The sequence below is a fragment of the Gallinula chloropus genome, assembly GCF_964237585.1.
Source record: "Gallinula chloropus genome assembly, chromosome: 28".
Lineage (NCBI taxonomy): Eukaryota > Metazoa > Chordata > Aves > Gruiformes > Rallidae > Gallinula > Gallinula chloropus.
In genome coordinates this window covers 6,663,204-6,681,719 of record NC_140113.1, presented here as the reverse complement: position 1 = coordinate 6,681,719, position 18,516 = coordinate 6,663,204, and the positions used below count along the sequence as shown (strand labels likewise).

At 52.3% G+C, this 18,516-nt stretch overlaps 1 protein-coding gene across 1 annotated transcript; it reads left to right on the top strand.

The window, feature by feature from the left end:
- Positions 1–1,407: 1,407 nt before the first annotated feature.
- TIMM44 (translocase of inner mitochondrial membrane 44) lies at positions 1,408–18,206 on the top strand. Its single transcript, XM_084276311.1, has 13 exons — positions 1,408–1,445; positions 3,709–3,816; positions 4,553–4,723; positions 5,692–5,772; positions 6,764–6,913; positions 7,256–7,395; positions 7,876–7,961; positions 10,026–10,118; positions 11,245–11,369; positions 13,032–13,082; positions 15,021–15,110; positions 15,734–15,844; positions 16,873–18,206. Exons 1-13 carry the CDS (start codon positions 1,413–1,415, stop codon positions 16,990–16,992), a joined length of 1,359 nt encoding a protein of 452 aa, XP_084132437.1. The 5' UTR covers positions 1,408–1,412; the 3' UTR covers positions 16,993–18,206.
- Positions 18,207–18,516: the final 310 nt, after the last annotated feature.

Below are 18,516 nucleotides of genomic sequence, written 5' to 3'. Positions count from 1 at the left end.
TCTGGGGTGGTGCAGGGGCTTCCCCTTCTGTCCTGTGTTCAGACCTCAGTGCTGACCACTCTTGAGCAGAAAGGCTGGTAGCTTAGGTTGGTTTTTCTTTCTTCTTCCTCCTCCAGTGGCATTGCTGATTTGAAAATAAAATAAAGTATCCTCTACCCTCAGTTGTGTCAGTGCCATTCTGAAGGCCTGAACTGAAAATGGGTTTAAAAACATCTCTCTTCCCCCCACCCCCCGGAGTGTTTCTGCGCAGCGGTGTGTCGGCTCCAGCTGGTGAGGTGGAAGGTTAGGCACTGGGGGGTTATCACCTTGTTTTAGTGACCTGATTCTTTTTGAGTGGGAAATCTTGTGAGTGGTGAGCTGAAGGATCCTTGTCCTTTACCTGTTTGAGCTGGGAAATTAAATCTTCGTTTCCTGGGCAATGGGAGGATGCTCTCCTTGCGGGCTCAGTTCCCCCAGCAGGCCCAGAACTGGTCCTGCTCAGTGTGAAGAGGGAGGATGACTGCTCTGTAAATCCTTTGCCAGAGGACCAGAAAGCCCTCAGAAGTGTCATTGTACTTGTGAAGTTAGAGCTTGTCATCCCCCATGTCTTCTGTCCCATTGCCTCTGCTGCTGTCTGTGATACTAACCCTGTTGTGGTCGGAATCCTGACTGTGGAAAGACACCTGCACTGGGCTGTTTTAACACTGTAGAGCTATGAGGCAGCAGAAAAGCATCACACCTTGGTCTCCCACCCTTTTCTTCCTTGCAACCTTCTTTCCTCAGGCTTCAGGAATTCTTTCCCCAAGCTTCAAACCAAGTTACAGTGTCACAGTTGTGTTCTCTGCCATGGTGACCTCAGGGATGCAGTTCCTGCCCTCTGCCAGCCCCTGCTCCTCCCCTCCCTGTACAAGCAGGTTGTAGTTCACAGGCTTCATCACGCCACAGTTCAGTACCGGTTTCCTGGCGTGCAGCTGAGCTGCTGAAAGGGAAGGGAAGTGCAGGAGCCTCCCTCCAGCCTTGGTCTTGCCCAGTGAGCTCTCTGCCCGGGGCTGGTTGGTTACAGAGCTCCCTGGCAGCCCCGTAGAGCCGCCTGCCGCTGTGCCGCGGGGAGCGAGGGGCCCTGTGGCCAGTCGGGAATTTGGAGAGACCCCTCCCTGCCCTGCTGCGCTTTGCCCGCGGTGCCGCCCCCGGGGAAGCCGTTCTCGGCGGGGCTGGAGCCCGGCTGCCGGGGCGGGGCCGCCTCAGCGCCGGGGCAGGCCGGGCGGGACGGGGCCAGCCCGCTGCGGGCTGCGAGGGGGAGAGCGGGGCGGGTATTGGCGCCTCTCGCCACGGCCGGGCCGGGCCCGCTCCTGCTCCGGCCACGTGGCTGCGGGCGGCGCGGGGGAGTGACGTCACGGCGCGCGCCGCGCGAAGGTCACACGCTGGGCGGGAAGATGGCGGCGGCGGCCGGGGCCGGCGGCTGCCGGGTGAGCGCGGGGCCGGCGGCGGGGCCGCTGCTCGCGCCTGAGGGCCGGGCCGGGCCGGGCCGGCTCCGCGGAGGCGCCGGGGCCGGGGGGGCCGGGGGCGGGTTCGGCCGGGCGGCGGCGCTGGGCCGCGCTCCGCGCCCTGCGGAGCGGCCCGGGCGGACCCGCAGCCGCGGCTGCCGTGAGCGGGGAGCGCCGGCGCTGAGCGGGGCCGGCCCGGCCGCCGGCCCCTTCCCTTCCCTTCCCTTCCCTTCCCTTCCCTTCCCTTCCCTTCCCTTCCCTTCCCTTCCCTTCCCTTCCCCCCGCCTGCGCCGCGGAGCCGCCGAGGGACCTGCCCGGGGGCAGCAGCCGGGGCCGGGCTCAGCTCCGCGCCCCGCAGGCAGCAGCTGCGCTGGGGACAGCCCAGGCCTGTGCCGGGCGAGGGTCGGGCTGGGGGTCAGGAGCAGGTTCTGTGCTGAGAGGGGGTCTGGCGCTGGCACGGGCTCCCCAGGGAAGGGGTCCCAGCCCCGAGCTGGGCTGAGGGCGAGAGGCGCCTGGGCGATGGGCTCAGCCCCACGCCCTGCCTGGGCCGGGCTGTGTGGAGCTCGCTGGGCCCTGTGGCTCCTTCTCAGCTCAGGGCGTTCCGGGGGTCTTTGAATCCAACCCAGAGTGCTCATGGCACTCCAGAGCTTCGCAGAGCTGCCCCTGTGCTGAGCTGCCCCACTGCTGGCCTCTGCAAGGCTGAAACAAACCCACGTTCTGCCCCTCTGTGAACTGAGTGCCAAGGTTTGGGCTTGAAGAGCTGCTTGGCAGTGTGATGTGCTTTGAAGGTGGCTGATCTTTTGTGCCCAAAGCTAAGCAGAGGACTAAGCATTTCTGCTCAGCAGCATGGGAGAGATGTGCCTTTTGGTCCAGAAGTGGGATGGATTGCATCCAGCAGGCAGCCTGCCCTGCATTTTAATGCCATTCTCACAGTTAATACAGGTTTTTGAGGTATGCAGGTAACATCTTGCTTATTCTTACTTGCTACGATGCCTGGTGATGACCTGGGCAGTGAGGTTTGAGGACTGGTTGTGGGGACTGTCCCCTTTCTTGGTGTAAACCTGACACTTTAAAGCTCATCACTCCAACTTCGCTGTGACTCCAGAGGCACTCGGTGAGAGGGGGCTGGGTTTAAAAGATTGGACTTAAAACTGTGACAGCTGGTGAGTCAAAATACTGAGTGTCTGGGCTGGCAGGATGCCTGTGGTGGTTGCACCACCATCCCTTCCCAGATGCTGGAAGGCTGGAGTTAGCTTGTGTTGGCAGTGCCATCTCTTCCCAAACCCATTTCAACACCTGGAGCCCCACAGGGGGTGGGTGTGTTATAATTAACTGGGACACAGAGTTACGTGTTCTCATCTTCTGAATAATTTCCCAAAGCCTTTTAATGGCAAAACCCATCTGATTTGTCCATGTTTGAGAGGAGGTCTTGGAGAGAGCGAGCTGGGTTGAGTAGTGTGGGTGATGCTGGTGCTTCAGGAACAGGAGGTTTAGTTCGAGGTAAAAGGTGCTGCTTTCCCCTGACTGGAGGCCAAGGACAGGCTGGATATGGGTGTTTTCCCCCAAGAAAAGTGGGAAAGAGGAACAAATACAGTGCTGAAGGGCTGTTTTAAGGGAGTAGAGACAAGAATGTGAGCTGTGTGCTGGCTGCTTTCAGTGTAGGGTGAAGGATTAGCCAGGTGATGCAAGAACTTGCAGCTTGGCACCGTGGGAAGGCAGAGCAGGATGGCTCAGGGGGTTTGTGTGAGGACTTCTGCCCTGTGACTTGAGGCAGAACGTGGTTGTCTCTGACTTCAGGCAGCACGAAGCTTAAATACAGAGGGGTGTTCTCTCTCTCTCCCCTCCATGGGTGGGAGAAGGTTACCTTGGTTACCTTTGGAGCCAGTTTGCCTGGACAAGGGAGGTGCTCCTCTCTTGAGGTGTTTCAGCTCAAGGGTGGGTGTACTTCTGCGTTGCTGCTGTTGTAGGGCTGGGGGTCTGCACAGTGCGTGTGGTTTCTCAGGGGGCTGTGAAATGTGTGGTGCCCACCTTTGGACTGTGGCTTTGGTTTTACCCTCATTAACTTGTAAATTGAGCTCAGACACAGAGCAGAGCTTCCATGGATGACTTCCCAGAGAGCCCTCTGCTGGTTCTTTCCCAGAAGACTTCTGATTTTCATCTGCTTGCAGGTCTCTTCCAGCTCTTCCTTGGCTCTGTGCTGCTGTCCTGCATCCTGTGCTGACCCGATCTTCTGTTTTGCTTGCAGAAATGTCTCATCAGTGGCATGTGGCTTCTGTCCAGGAGATACCCCCTTCCTGCAGTCCCCAGGGGTACAGTGTGTGGAGTGAGTGGGCCTGCTTTAGACATCCATCAGGTTGGTTAATGGGTGATTTTTAATTAGTTCCCCATTAGAGTGCTGCTCTGCCAGATGTGGGTGTTCAGAGAAGTGCCAGTTGTAGGTTGAAACTTTCTGGTTTTTAAGATATATCTTAGGAACTCCCCCTTCTGCTCTGGTCACTGTGCTGTGTCCAGCCTGGGGGGTCCCCAGGATGAGAAGGATGTGGATCTGTTGAAGTGAGTCCAGAGGAGGCCATGGAGATGATCTGAGGGCTGGAGCAGCTCTGCTGTGGATACAGGCTGGGAGAGTTGGGCTGGCTCAGCCTGGAGAAGGCTGTGGGGAGAGCTCTGAGCCCTTTCCAGCCCCTCAAGGGGCTCCAGGAGAGCTGGAGAGGGGCTGGTGCCCAGGGCAGGGAGGGCCAGGCCCAGGGGAACGGCTTCAGCTGCAGGAGGGGGATGGAGAGGGGCTGGGGGCAGAAATCCTTCCTGGGGAGCGGGGAGGCCCTGGCACAGGGTGCCCAGAGAAGCTGGGGCTGCCCTGGGGTCCCTGGCAGGGCTCAAGGCTGGCTGGATGGGGCTGGGGGCACCTTTAATGTCTGTGTTCATTGGCTGTTAGAGGTGTGTAGGACATCTGCCTGTCTTGAGGGCAAACTGATGCTTCTTCAAGGTACCTGCATGTTCTCCACAACATTTCATACGTTAGAAGTAAATCTCCCTGGGGCTTTGCTACTTTAATGTCTTTGGATCCTACAATGCATAATGATTTTCTTTAGTCTAGATGTTACTCCTCTGGAGGAAGAAAGGGTTTCATCTCAGGCTTTGTGGAGAACATCAAGCAGGAACTGGCGAAAAACAAGGAGATGAAAGAAAGTATCAAAAAATTCCGAGACGAAGCGAAAAAGCTGGAGGAGTCGGACGCGCTCCGGGAGGCCAGGAGGAAATACGTGAGTTATCCCAGGAATTCCTTTGGTGTTTTCATGGCCTGGACACTGAGCTGTGGCTGTTCTGAACATTAATTTGACTCTTTTCTTTGGAAATGAACCATTAGTTCAGCAGTGCCTGTGTTTGTGAGGAGTTCAACACTGCCAAGTGTCAGGGGTTGCACTTGGGCCAGAGGAATCCCAGCCACAGAAACAGACTGGGAGAGGAGCTCCTGGGGAGCAGCCCTGTGAGAAGGACCTGGGGGTCATGGGGGATGAGAAGCTTCACATGAGCAGCAGTGGTTCCTGCAGCTCAGAAAGGTGATGGTATCCTGGGCTCCATCAGCAGAGGGGTGGCAGCAGGGACAGGGAGGGGATTGTCCCTCTCTGCTCTGCCCTCCCCAGCTGGAGTCCTGTGTCCAGAGCTGGGGCCCAACACAAGGAAGATGTGGGGCTGTTGGAGAGGGGGCAGAGGAGCCACAGGGATGCTCAGGGGGCTGGAGCAGCCTCCCTATGAGGAGAGGCTGAGGGAGCAGGGCTGGGTCAGCCTGGAGAAGAGAAGGCTGTGGGGGGACCTCACTGCAGCCTCCCTGTCCTTAGGGTCCCGCCCAGCCCAGCCCAGCCCAGGCTGGGATTCTGCTTGGCTGGAAGTACTGACTGGGAGCAGCTGGGGTCTTCTTCTCATGGAAAATCTTCACAGCAAAACCCCTTCCTGGGATTTCCTAAATAACAAGCAGATAAGAGAACGAGACATCAAATTTAATGCTGGCAGTGTTTAAAGCCTTCTTGTTTTATTTTTGGAAGAACTATAAAGGACATTACTTGTAAAAATGAAATGCCACTGCTGGTTACTCAAGTAGTGAGCTCCCTAGATGGTTGTAGCTCTTTCTGCCCTCATTAGAGCATTAATGAGGTGTGCTGTGTGCTAAGTGGTATTTGAGTGTTTTCTGTCCTCACAGTTACATGCAGCATGTTTTCTTTTTTCCCCACAGAAAACCATTGAATCTGAAACAGTGAAGACCTCAGAAGTGATTAAAAAGAAGCTGGAAGAAATAACTGGTACAGTTAAAGAGGTAAAGTGCAGCCATGAAAGATCCTTTCCCTGAGGCAGTTCTGCTCTAATTTTATGCCTTTTGTGGACATTTGAATTATCACTGTTGCTTTTTTCTTGGCAGAAGGTGGTTGTTATTCCAAAGGTGATTGTTGTTAACAGAATCAGAGGGGTGGGAAGGGCTCCCCAGAGCCCATGGGGTCCCACCCCCTGCCCAAGCAGGGTCCCTAGGACAGGAGCTGGAATCTCTCCAGAGAAGGAGACTCCACACCCCCTGGGCAGCCTGTCCCAGGGCTCCCTCACCCTTACTGGGAAGAAGTTCTTCTCCACATTGGGGGGAACTCCCTGTGCTCCAACTTGAGCCCATCGCCCCTTGTCCTGTCCCCACAGACACTGAGCAGAGGCTGCCCATGTCCCCTGTGTCCCACCCTTCAGCTATTGATCCCCATTGATCAGATCCCCTCTCAGTCTCTCCTCTCCAGGCTGAACAGCCCCAGCTCACTCAGCCTTTCCTCCCAGGGGAGATGCTCCAGGCCCTTCATCATCCCTTGTCCCTCTCTGGACTCTCTCCAGGAGATCCCTGTCCCTTTTATCCCAGGGACCCCAGCACTGGACACAACACTCCAGTGGGGCCTGAGCAGGGCAGAGCAGAGGGGGAGGATTGATCAGCAAGACTTGGACGTGCTGGAGAGCTGGGCAGGGAGAGGTTTAATGCTTGTGTAGCTCCAGGCCTGGAGGTTGGTGTCCCTGCCTGTGGCAGGGGGTTGGAGCTCTGGGACCCTTGGGGTCTCTTCCAGCCCAGACCAGGCTGGGATTCTGTGCTCTGCACAGGGGTGTTGGATAATGCTGTGGTGTCCCAGTAAGTCTTCCCCATGGCATGTAACTCTCTGTTCACCTCAGGTTAGTCTCATTGTGTGTCCATTGCACGTTTGGCCGTCACAAAGAGGAGTTCCTCAAATTTTCACCTGTTTGACCAGAAATGACCTTTCCCTTCCTGTCTGGTTCTGTTGCAGGGTTTGGATGAAGTGAGTAAAAGCGACATTGGCCGAAAGATAAAGGAAGGTGTGGAAGAAGCAGCTAAAACAGCCAAGCAGTCTGCAGAGTCAGTGACAAAAGGGGGAGAGAAATTAGGCAAGACAGCAGCCTTCAAAGCGATTTCTCAGGTACGTGAGTCTGCTGGTGGGGGCTGCTCAGCCTGCCTTCCTCTGGCTTGATTTATTCCAATTTAAACTCTTGGCTGTACCCATAGCTTCTAGTATATTATGTGTTGGTTTTCCTTCACCCATTTGCTGCCCTAGACTGTTAACTTCTTGAGCAGATGGCCTCAGTGTGGGTGGTGTTTGTCTGTGGGCATCAGCAAAGGAGCATTTGCTGTGTAAGGGAGAGGAGAATAACCTGTGGTGTCTCATTTGCCTCCCCCTTTTTTCACCCTTTGATATGAGTTGTTTTCAGGGAAGGGGAGGGGGCAATGGTAAACCAACCTAACAGGGATATTTTCCTTTCAGGGAGTAGAAACCGTTAAGAAGGAACTGGATGAAAGTGTTCTAGGGCAGACTGGTCCTTACAAACGTCCGGAGCGGCTACGGAAGAGAACAGAGTTCTCAGGAGAGAGGGTTAAAGAGGAGCGGGTGTTCGAAGCCAATGAGTACGTACTGGGTGTCATTTAGGGTGAACATCTCTGTGTGTAACTTGATTAAAACACTCAAACTGAACTACAGGTCAGGGAGGGTTGAAATCCCAGTTGTGGGCTGAGGCGTGACCTAGCAGTGCAGGTCTGAGAGTGAATTTCCAGCCTGAGTTGATGCTACTGAATTTTCCACTGGTGAAACTGGGCATTTAATATGGACCCTTCCAACCCAGACCAGTCTGGGATTCTGTGGTAAAGTGGGACTGCAGCGTTCTGACGTGACACTCTGCCCTGCTCACGTGTTAGGTCTTCTCAGTTCCAACTCAGCTCTGCTTGGTGGGGTAAATCTGAGCTCTGCAAAGCCACGTGTCACTCCTGTGGTGTGTCAGCCTCAGCGATGATACCACCTGCTGCAGCAATAGTCACCAGCTTGTTCTCCTTTTCATTCTCCCTGTCAGTGGTTGCCCAGTACCCACCCATGTTTTCTGCCCTTTCTAGGGAGGCCATGGGTGTGGTGCTGCACAAAGACTCCAAATGGTATCAGCAGTGGAAAGATTTCAAGGACAACAACGTGGTCTTCAATAGTAAGTGTTCCAAAGACAAAGGAGTAGCACATTATCTTCCCTGCTCTGGTCCTTGCTGTGTTGGATTTGATGCCATCTGTGCAACTAGGCTCAACATCATGCAAATGGAAGCCCTTTTTTTGTTGTAGCTGTTGCTGTGAGGAGGTGTGAATGGGAGGTGGGCGTAGCTGACAACACCACAGCTTTTCCAAGCTGCTCCATCTGTCTTCCAACCCTTCCCCCAGTCAGGCATTGTTTTTGATCAGTCCCTGCTCCCTGTAGGTGCAATAACCTCCTTTCACCATCGGTTAGAGGAGACTGGACCCTGGTTTTGTGTTGGGTTTTCTTTTGCCCTAGTCAGATCCACTCAGGCACTGGGAAGAGGCCAGGACATGTGTGTATATCACCAGGGAGAGGGAAGGCAGGTCTCTTCTTCCTGACCTTGAGCCTTATAACAAGGAAAGCAGCATCTTCTCTTCAGTGAGCTGGGTTTTGTTGTCATCTGCTTAGAGCTCCAGAACGTGTGGGACTTTGCCTCCTTTCTGTTTTTATAGCAAAACCTAAAAATACTGAATATCCGTGCTGCAGTGAGCAATAACTCCTGGTTGTTACTGAGATGCTTAATGTTTCTGAGACATAAAGAAGCCTGAGACCAGAATTCTTCCCTAAACCAGAATAATTGCTGCCAGGGTACTGCAGGGTGGACGACTTGCTAAGGGAAAAAAGATTGTGTCGAAACAGGACGTGTAATTACCTTTGGATTGTGTTTCTCCCCAGCTCCTTTTAAAGCTGAGCTCCTTGGGAGGGATCCAGGAATGGGTTTTTGCATCCCATTTGTCAGCCTTTCCAAGGAGATGCTCGTAGCTCCTAAATGCCCCACGTGTTGCATCCTCTGCACGAGCTCTCTGCATCCTCTGATTTCACACATACTTCCAGGGCTCTGTCAGGTTGTGTGGTTCAGGCAGCTCTGCAGATGTGGCTGCAGCAGCAGCAGGCTGTACAGTGTGTGTGCTCTGCCTTCATGTACCACCTGGACCAAGAATGCTGGCTGGTTTTTGGAAGGAGCATGAGCTTCAGGGCAGGGTTCCAGTTCTTAATTGATGTGGTGGGAAGAAGCTTCCCTGCAGGGCCTGTCATCCCTCAACTACCTTCTGCAGTTCTGGTCCATCTGATGGTGTCCAGAGGCAGATAATGGGTTGCTTGAGTCCTTGGTTTGTTGCCACGATGCCTGCTTGCTTAAATGGCTTTTGGGTGGCTTTTTTTCCCCCTTTATACCCTGCCCTTCTTAGTGCCTTTGAGACTTTGGTTTGCTGGAGTTGTTCTCCTAAGTAGTGAGCGCTAGAATAAGAGGAAATGGTACCAAGTTGCATCAGGGGATGTGTAGATTGGATATTAGGAAACATTTCTTTACCCAGAGGGTTGTCAAGCATTGGATCAGGCTGCCCAGAGAGGTGATGGAGTCACCATCCCTAGAGGGGTTCATAAGATGTGGTGCTTTGGGACTTGTTTTACTGGACGTGGTGGTGTTGGGTTGATGGTTGGACTGGATGATCTTTGAGGTCTTTTCCAACCTTAAACATTCTGTGATTCTTCTGTGACTTTGATAGTTTTGTGTCATGCTTGGCTTCCTTTCTTCTCAAGGTTGAGAAGTACACAGAGTTGCTTAAAAACTGCCTCCCTGCTGGTGTCCTGCTATTTTATGAAAAATTGTCAAGGTTTCAGGTGTATTCTTGATCCCACCACATCAGTTGAAAGGTCCTGCTACCCCTTGGAGTACCTGAATTAAGAGGTATTATCAGTCTATCATCAGCAAGCCTAGTGTGCTTTCTATCTGAAAATATGCCTAGAAGGGCCAGGGTCTCTGGCAGCTGAAGTCACAGAGACCATCATTCTCCTAAGGACACTCTTGATCCTTAGGAACGTTGCAGGAAGATGAGAAAAGCAACTTTGGAGATGGATACTTGTTAATCAACAGAGAGATGCAGAAGGGAACCAGCAGGTTTGATCTGCAACCCACGGCATGTCATTTCCCAATCCAGGAACACAGAGGAAGGCCCCTGCTGCTCACCTCTCCTCTCCTTTCAGGGTTCTTTGAAATGAAAATGAAGTACGATGAGAGTGATAACGCCTTCATTCGAGCTTCCAGAGCTGTCACAGACAAAGTCACCGACTTAATAGGTAACATTTCACCCTGGCTTTGAAAGCACCTCTCTAGCTGTGTAGCTCTGGTTCCCAGTGGCTGCCAGTGCTGATATCCTCTGTGTGTTGTTAATTCTTGGGGTGGATTCTGGAGCTTTAGAGTGTTTCCTACGGCTCCTTACCCCGCGCTGTGCAGTGTGACAGCCTGCTGCTGGCTCAGGAGTGCACTGCCACGGTGCTGTTTGCATGGGAGAAATCCAAGCTTAACTTAATGTCTCTGGTTGTTCCCAGGTGACTGTCCCTCCCCCCTGTTACATAACCAAAGGTTTTTCCTCTTGTTTTCTGGTGATGGTTGTGCCACCGGTCTCACCAAAATGAACCAAATGAGGTTCAGCCAAAGCAAGTGTGGAGTCTGGTACCTGGGAAGGAATAACTGCTGGGGTCAGGACAGGCTGGGGATGAGCTGCTGGAGAGGAGCTCTGTGGAGAAGGACCTGGGGTCCTGGTAGATGACAGGGTGGCCAGGACCCAGCAGTGTGTCCTGGGGCTGAGAGACACGATGGGATCCTGGGGGGCATCAGCAGGAGTGTGGGCAGCAGGTGACAGGAGGGGATCCTCCCCCTCTGCTCTGCCCTGCTCAGGCCCCACCTGGAGTGTTGTGTCCAGGTCTGGGCTCCCTGGGATAAAAGGGACAGGGATCTCCTGGAGAGAGTCCAGAGAGGGACAAGGGATGATGAAGGGCCGGGAGCATCTCCCCTGGGAGGAAAGGCTGAGTGACCTGGGGCTGTTCAGCCTGGAGAGAAGAGACTGAGAGGGGATCTGATCAATGGGGATCAATAGCTGAAGGGTGGGACCCAGGGGCCATGGGCAGCCTCTGCTCAGTGTCTGTGGGGACAGGACAAGGGGCGATGGGCTCAAGTTGGAGCACAGGGAGTTCCCCCCAGTGTGGGGAAGAACTTCTTCCCAGTGAGGGTGAGGGAGCCCTGGGACAGGCTGCCCAGGGGGTGTGGAGTCTCCTTCTCTGGAGAGATTCCAGCCCCGTCTGGACACCGCCCTGTGTGCCCTGTCCCAGGGACCCTGCTTGGGCAGGGGGTGGGACCCCATGGGCTCTGGGGGGCCCTTCCCACCCCTGCAGCTCTGTGACTCTCACTGAACTGTTTCTTTAGGTGGGTTGTTCTCGAAGACAGAGATGTCTGAGGTTTTAACAGAGATACTCAAAGTGGACCCATCCTTCGACAAAGATCGGTTTTTAAAGCAATGCGAGTACGATATCATCCCCAATGTCCTGGAGGTAAGGGGGGGGAGAGGGGGATGCATTTATTTTACTGTTGTCTTTTACATGCAAGATTTTTCTTCTGGTTTTCTGATGCTGAATTTGAAAGCTGGGCACAGCATTTGCTTCTGAAGCATCCAGCTTTGCACAGAACATGAGGTAGCCTTGGGAAGCAGGAGTTGTATCCCACATAACGACTCAGTTTAACACCATATTTTATAATTCAGTAGACTAGCAAATTTATTTTCTGGCCTTGAAGACAATCTTCTCCCATGAGAAATGATCTGGGCATCAGTGGGATCAGGCTGAAATGGGTGAATGAACTGGGCAACTGATGATATTGAATATTGATAAGGGAAAGAACAAACCATGTACACCTGGAGGTGTTCAAGGCCAGGTTGGCTGGGGCCCTGGGCAACCTTGTGTGGCTCCAGGCCTGGAGGTTGGTGTTCCTGCCTGTGGCAGGGGGTTGGAGCTCTGGGACCCTTGGGGTCTATTCCAACCCAGACCAGTCTATGATTCTACTACTGGATTCAAAGTGATCTGGGACCTTTGGGGTAAGAAGCCCAGGTCATCACAAATGGTTTGGTGCAAATATTTCAGGCACTAGGCAAGGAAGTACGTGGAACTTCATGTTTTTAGAGGCTAAAGTATAAAACCACTCAGAGGATAGAGCTGATGTGACCTCAGGTGTAAGGGAAGATAGCTCCCTGTGTCAGAGGAGACGTGGTGGAAGTAGGGGATTTGTTAAAGGAGGAGTGGAAAACCTGAGGCTTGAAGAGATAAATGCAAAGAGAGAGCAAAGTCTGTGCTACAGTGCAGTGAGTGACTGTATCTCACACTGCTACATGCTAATACACACATAGAAATACTTCTCACCCTCCTGGTCAGGAGGCAGCTCTGTACAAGGAATAGAGGGGAGGGTGATGCTCACAGATCCATCCCGATGCGTAGTGGGGCTTTGTCACTGCTGTCTCTGCAGGGACTGACTGTGTGGCAGGCGTGTGACTGGAGCTGTAATGCTGGCAGTGAAATAAGACAGGCCTGTCTGAGTGAATCCCCTTCCCCCAGCAGTGCTGTGTCACTACAGTGAGCTGCAGAAAATGGGCTCTGGACTCGTGGAGAATGAATTTTTCACAGGAGAGCTTAGAGGTGCCATCAAATGGGAAGGTTTATAGGTGTTCTACTGAAAAACACCCTGCCATGTATAACCTCACGTCATCTTGAAACCTCCTCAGTTCCCAGTATCTGTCTTGTTAGGAATTCCAAGTGTTTATCACTCCTTGTTTTAAAGATAAACCTTTGCAGGTGCTGCAGCATGATTCTTCTGTTCATTCTGTGCCCTGAATTTGTCACACTCTTGAAGGCTGTAGATCTGCTTCTGGTTTGTACTCTGCCTCTGATAGATCCCATCTCCCAGGATTTCTGGGTAGTGTGGATGATAGGAAGGTTTAAGAGAGCTTTTATCTTAAATTATGAGAAGGTTTTTGTACATCTGACTCGGTACATGTGTGTTTATAGATGTTCTGGCTCCTCCTTGAAGCTCCCATCCTTCAGGCTTTCACAAGATGTGAGATTTAAAGTAGTTTGCTGCTCAAAGTGCTGATAATTTCAGCTGTCTGGTACAGGAGGGAGAGTTGACACAGAAATGTTCATCTTTTATTGGATTTTCTCTTTCAGGCTATGATTTCTGGAGAGCTTGATATCCTCAAAGATTGGTGCTATGAAGCAGTAAGTAGAGCTACTAAAAATGTCTGCAAAGGTTATATGACCCTCTTGTAAGTGGGTGTACTGTGGTTTCTGTGCGTGCAAGCTGTCTGACTGTTGGTTACCTGCTTTGCCCAGCTGTTTCCTTATCTAGTGTGTTTGTACTGTCAATAACCAAGTCAAGTGCACGTGCTGGATGTCTGGAATAGTCTGGATATGAGAGGAGAGGATGGATATTTCTCTTCAGACAGGTGATGGGACAAGGGGCAATGGGCTCAAGCTGCCCAAGGGCAGGGTCAGAGCAGATGTGAGGGAAAAGTTCTTCCCTGGCAGAGTTGTGGGGCTGTGGCACAGGCTGCCCAGGGAGGGGCTGAGTCCCCAGCCCTGGGGGTGTTTAACAGAGGGGAGATGAGGTGCTCAGGGATCTGGTTCAGCACAGGATGGGAATGGTTGGACTTGATGATCTTAAAGGTCTTTTCCAACCCAGTGATTCTGAGACTGGTTAGAGGCAGATCCAAATCAAGAACTAAGCTCAAACTAGTCTTGTTCTTGTACTGGGGTAGATAGATTGTGGTGTTGTCCACTTAACTTCATAAAAATGGCTCTTTTCTCAACAGTCTAGATGGATGGACCCTTGTTCTGGACTTTACTCTGCTCCAGAACAGAGCCATAGTTATTCCATTTCTGAGGAATTTCATTGTGTAAAGTGCCTCTCCTTACTGATCACCACCACAAGAGGGCTGGAAGAGGCAAATTTTTGTATTTCTTTTTTTTTTCTTCCTTTTTCAGTAATTAACATCTTCATAAAAATATCTCAGTGTGCAAGAGTAGGACTGAAAATAAAGTAAGTTCTTTATTGGTTCAGGCAACCTTGGAAATCACACTGTAGAATTCCTCTCCAGGCTCTGGAGGGAATTAGCAGATTTGCTGCAGTTTATAAATCCACAAGTAAACTCTGCTAAGACAGTTTTAGTTATAAATTAAGCTCCCAAATCAAGAATCATCTGTTAAATAAGCCAAGGGAGGAAATGAGAGTCCTATTAATGAGAATCCAGGAGAGAAAGGCTCTTGAACCGAGTCATATGCAAGCGTTAAGTTTGTGATATTGGTCACTGAAGTGTTGGAATCTAAACCAGTAAAAGCAAAAAAAGCCTTAAATATGTGGCAAGTACCCTGACTGAGCAGCAGGTCACTGTCAGCCCCACTGGCTTGGGGATGGTGTTGTAGAGCTGCCTCTTCCTGCTGTCCTTAGACACCCCACTCTGTAGCTCCAACTTGAGTGACTTTGCTGGTGACTTTTGTAGGACGCTCAGGTTTAAATGCTGGTGATGAAGGCTGGAAGGTCCGTGGTGGGGAGGTGGGTAGGGGCTGCCTCCTGTTTGTTCCACACCTGCCAAGAATCTGGTGATAGTGCTGGAAGCAAGTCGGGATTTGCTCTCCCCAGTAACAGCTCTGGATGCATAAATAATGAAGCATATGTGCCTGTGCCTAAAAGGAGCCAGGAAAGGCTGGTCTGCTCCAGGCTCTGGCTGGGTGTTAGGAAAATAGCTTGGTTCCCAGACTGTTTTCCCCTTGTCTGCTGTCAGATCAGCATCACAAGCGCCTTGGCTCTCAGGTGCACTTGGTGTCCGCACGCTGTGGTGAGTGATGGATCTGGGAGCTGCCTTGGCAGGGGGTTGGACCCAGTGATCTCTTGAGGTCCCTTCCAACCCCTGTGATTCTGCGATCTCCTGTTCTGGCCAGAGAAGGTGGGATTTTTAGTGAGAATTTGGCTGTGTGAAGCCCAGAGCATTCCCTGGAGCTGTCTGATACCTCACAAGACGTACGTGTTCAGCATCCTAGCACAACCCCCGACGTTCAGCTTTTTGATGGTTCTCTCTAAGCAGAAAATCCCTTCTTTTTTTTTTCCCTTTGTGACAGAACAAATTCAAACGTGTAACACAGGTTTGTTGCTTCATTTAGACTTACAGTCAGCTTGCTCATCCGATCCAGCAAGCCAAAGCCATGGGGCTCCAGTTCCACTCCAGGATTCTCGACGTTGACAACATTGACGTGAGTGTCCTTTTCTACATCTTGCCTTGGGGGTTTGGCTTAGAGACTCCTGACCTGAGCTGAGGGCTTTGGTTTTGCTTGTGACTCCTGGGGTCTTTTTCGCCTCGTGCTACTTTGGTATTTGGATTTCTGCTAACAAAGGAGCAGATCACTGCTGCAGGAAGGGAGAGCTGCAGGAAGGGAGAGCTCGTGGGACAGATTCGCTGCTTTGTGATCAAGCCTGAGTTACAGTGCTGGTGTTTGGCTCTCCTCTGCCACAGGGCACCTTGGCTTTAATTGCTGGTGTGTAAATTGGGAAAGGGGAATAGAACTGTCCCAGTGCTGCGTGCAGGTTCTGTTGGTGCTCAGTCAGTGCATACTTCTGTGGCTCAATGTTTAGGGCTATGAAGGGGATGAAGGGCCTGGAGCATCTCCCCTGTGAGGAAAGGCTGAGTGAGCTGGGGCTGTTCAGCCTGGAGAGAAGAAGCCTGAGAGGGGATCTGATCAATGGGTATCAATAGGATTGGGATGAAGATGGGATTGTTAGCAGCATCAAGCCATGGGAAGGTGTGTTTAGGACATGATGCTTTTCCATTACTCCACAGAAATCCTCTGTTTTCTAATGGAATTCTCTGTCGTTGCAGCTGGCTATGGGGAAGATGATGGAGCAGGGACCAGTATTAATCATCACTTTTCAGGCTCAGGTCGTGATGGTAATAAAGAACCAGAAAGGGGAGGTGGTGGAAGGTGATCCGGTAAGTGATGCTCATGGGCTGTGGATGCTTTCCCTGGGTCCCACCTTTTAGTTGTCAGGATAGGCAATGGCAGCACAAGGGGTTATGGATTAAAGCTGAAGGAAGGGTTAAATTAGATATTAGGGGGAGGTTTTTTACAGAGAGAGTGGTGAGGGGCTGGAAGGGGCTGCCCAGAGAGGGGGTGGGTGCCCCGTCCCTGGGGGTGTTCAAGGCCAGGTTGGCTGGGGCCCTGGGCAACCTTGTGTAGCTCCAGGCCTGGAGGTTGGTGTCCCTGCCTGTGGCAGGGGGTTGGAGCTCTGGGACCCTTGGGGTCCCTCCCAACCCAGACCAGTCTGTGTTTCTGTGATTCTATCCGGACAGCTTGGTCTGTGCAGTGTTTAAGTAGCTTAATGATATATAATAGGAGGGACATTGTGACATGTCTGGAGCTGGCAGTTTCTAGCAGGCTTCCATTAAAATTAATATATGCATTTAATAAATATTGGCTTCTTGCAACCATTCTCTTTAGTCCAGGTTGTAAGCTAACCAAAAAAAAAAAAAGGGACTAATTTTAATGATGGGGCCCATCTGGACTGATTTATAACCTGTCACATCGACTGCAGGGGTGGAACAGCTGATAGAGTGATTTCTTGCATTAAATTACTGCATTCCTAGAAGATTGATATTGATGTGATAATTATTGAACAGGATATCAAAGTCTGTTTGCTGTCTGGTTTCTCTGGAGCAGCAATAAATCAAGGAGATGCATTAAAATTCTCCATTGAAAACAAAACTTCAGCTTTAATCAAATGTCAGATGCAGGCTGGCTGGCAGCTCTGCCCTGGTGTCAACTGCTGAGCTGCTCCTGCGGAGTGTTGAGCAAATGACCTTCGGGGGGAAAGAAGGAGCCTCAAATAGTGAAGTCTTGGAACAGGAATTCCTGTGCTCAGAGCTGCTGTGGTGCTTTGAAGGAGCCCAGAGAGGGGCCGGTGGGAGGGGGCGCGGCTGGAGCGTGCGGAGCCGCTGCAGCCGTTGGGGTTTCCCCGCAGGACAAGGTGCTGCGGATGCTCTACGTGTGGGCCCTCTGCAGAGACCAGGAGGAGCTCGACCCCTACGCTGCGTGGAGGCTTCTGGACATCTCCTCATCCAGCACCGAGCAAGTCCTCTGAGAAGAACCACATCCAAGGGCTTCCCACCCCTCTCCGGAAGCACCACCACCGCTGGACTTGGGCTGGTCTCTGGGCTGGACCGTGGGGAGAGGCTGGACTGGTTCCCTTCCAGGAAGAACAGGCTGTTCCATGTGCTCATTACACCAACCCCTGTAACGAACTGGACGGGTCTGACATACCTGCCTTACGCTCTGCTGTGTGGTGCTGCACTGTGGGGATGGATGGCAGGGTTGAAGGTCAATGCTCCAAGACACTAGTGGCTGCTGTTGGCTCCTTTTTAAATTGTGGCAGATGGAGGCTGGTTTGGGTCCTGGGTGTTTCTCAGTGATGGATGGAGGAGTGACAGGTCCAGTTCCCACCTGCTGCCATCCTCTGGTGGCCTCAAAGCATCCCTGAAGACATCTCAGAGGTGCTTTCAAGGCACGTTGGTCTTAGCTAACCCACACCTCTCGCACAGAGTCGCACCAAGAAGCCTTCTGTTGCTGCAGTGTCTGGCACTTTACTGAAACAAATACAATCAGGACTTTGCACGTGACTCTCTGTTGGCATGGAGCAGGGTTGGGATGGAGGTGTTGGCATCATCAGGCAGGTTCTTGAGGCTGGTTGCAGGGGGGGAGTTTGCCATCACTGACAACTTTTCTATATCCACAGCTTTGCAGGGGGAGTGTTGTTGTTTCTGGTGTTCTGCTCATGGTACCACCCCAGAGCACAGGACTGTCTGTGCTGGGTTAATCCCCTGGTGTGGAGGAGACAGGCTGTGAGGAAGCAGGCAGAGGAATAAATAAAATGCAGCAGCAGGGAGAATGTCATGGCCTGCAGCTCTGGTGTGTGTTATGTGCAGTGGGAAGAGAGGGGGCAGTTCACACGTGTGGCTCTTCACCCAGGTGGTTTGTGCATCACGGGGTGACCGGCCTGGCCTGGGGTCCAGCACCTGGGTGACCTCAGAGGAGGAGCTGCTAGCTCGCTGCTTCTTGGTCCTGGGTGTCTGCAGGAGGCACAGTGTGGGAGCTGTGGGGTGGGTTGGTGTGTCAGCTGCCTCCTCTTAATGGAAAGTGAGGGTGTGGGGAGAGAATATTGATCGTGGAATAGGAAATCAAAGGGCTGATGTGCTGCTGGGCTGTGCAGGACAGCGCTGCCTTGACATGATGATTAAAGAGAATAATTGCCAGTTCTTCCTTCTCTGAGTGTCTGGACAGGTTCCTTTGAACACAGATGGGATTATCTCTCAGCCCTTGGGTGAGACATGGACCTCTAGCAGCTTGCTTTGAGCAAGAGGTGATGAGTGTGGCAAATTCAGTAGCAGAGTCTGTCCTGTCTCCGAGAGCTGCTGCCTGGCTGCCACTCGCGGTGCTGCTCTGGGGGTGGGACATGGGCCCTGCTGGCTCCCTCATCACACAGTTTCCTCACTGGAGCTTTTGCCAGTGAAGTAATTTCAGGGTTTTACTCAAATATCTTCAGCACCAGTACAAAAACTAAAGCTCTGAATTCCACGGTGCAGAAATGGGCTGGGAGGGGGGGAATCCT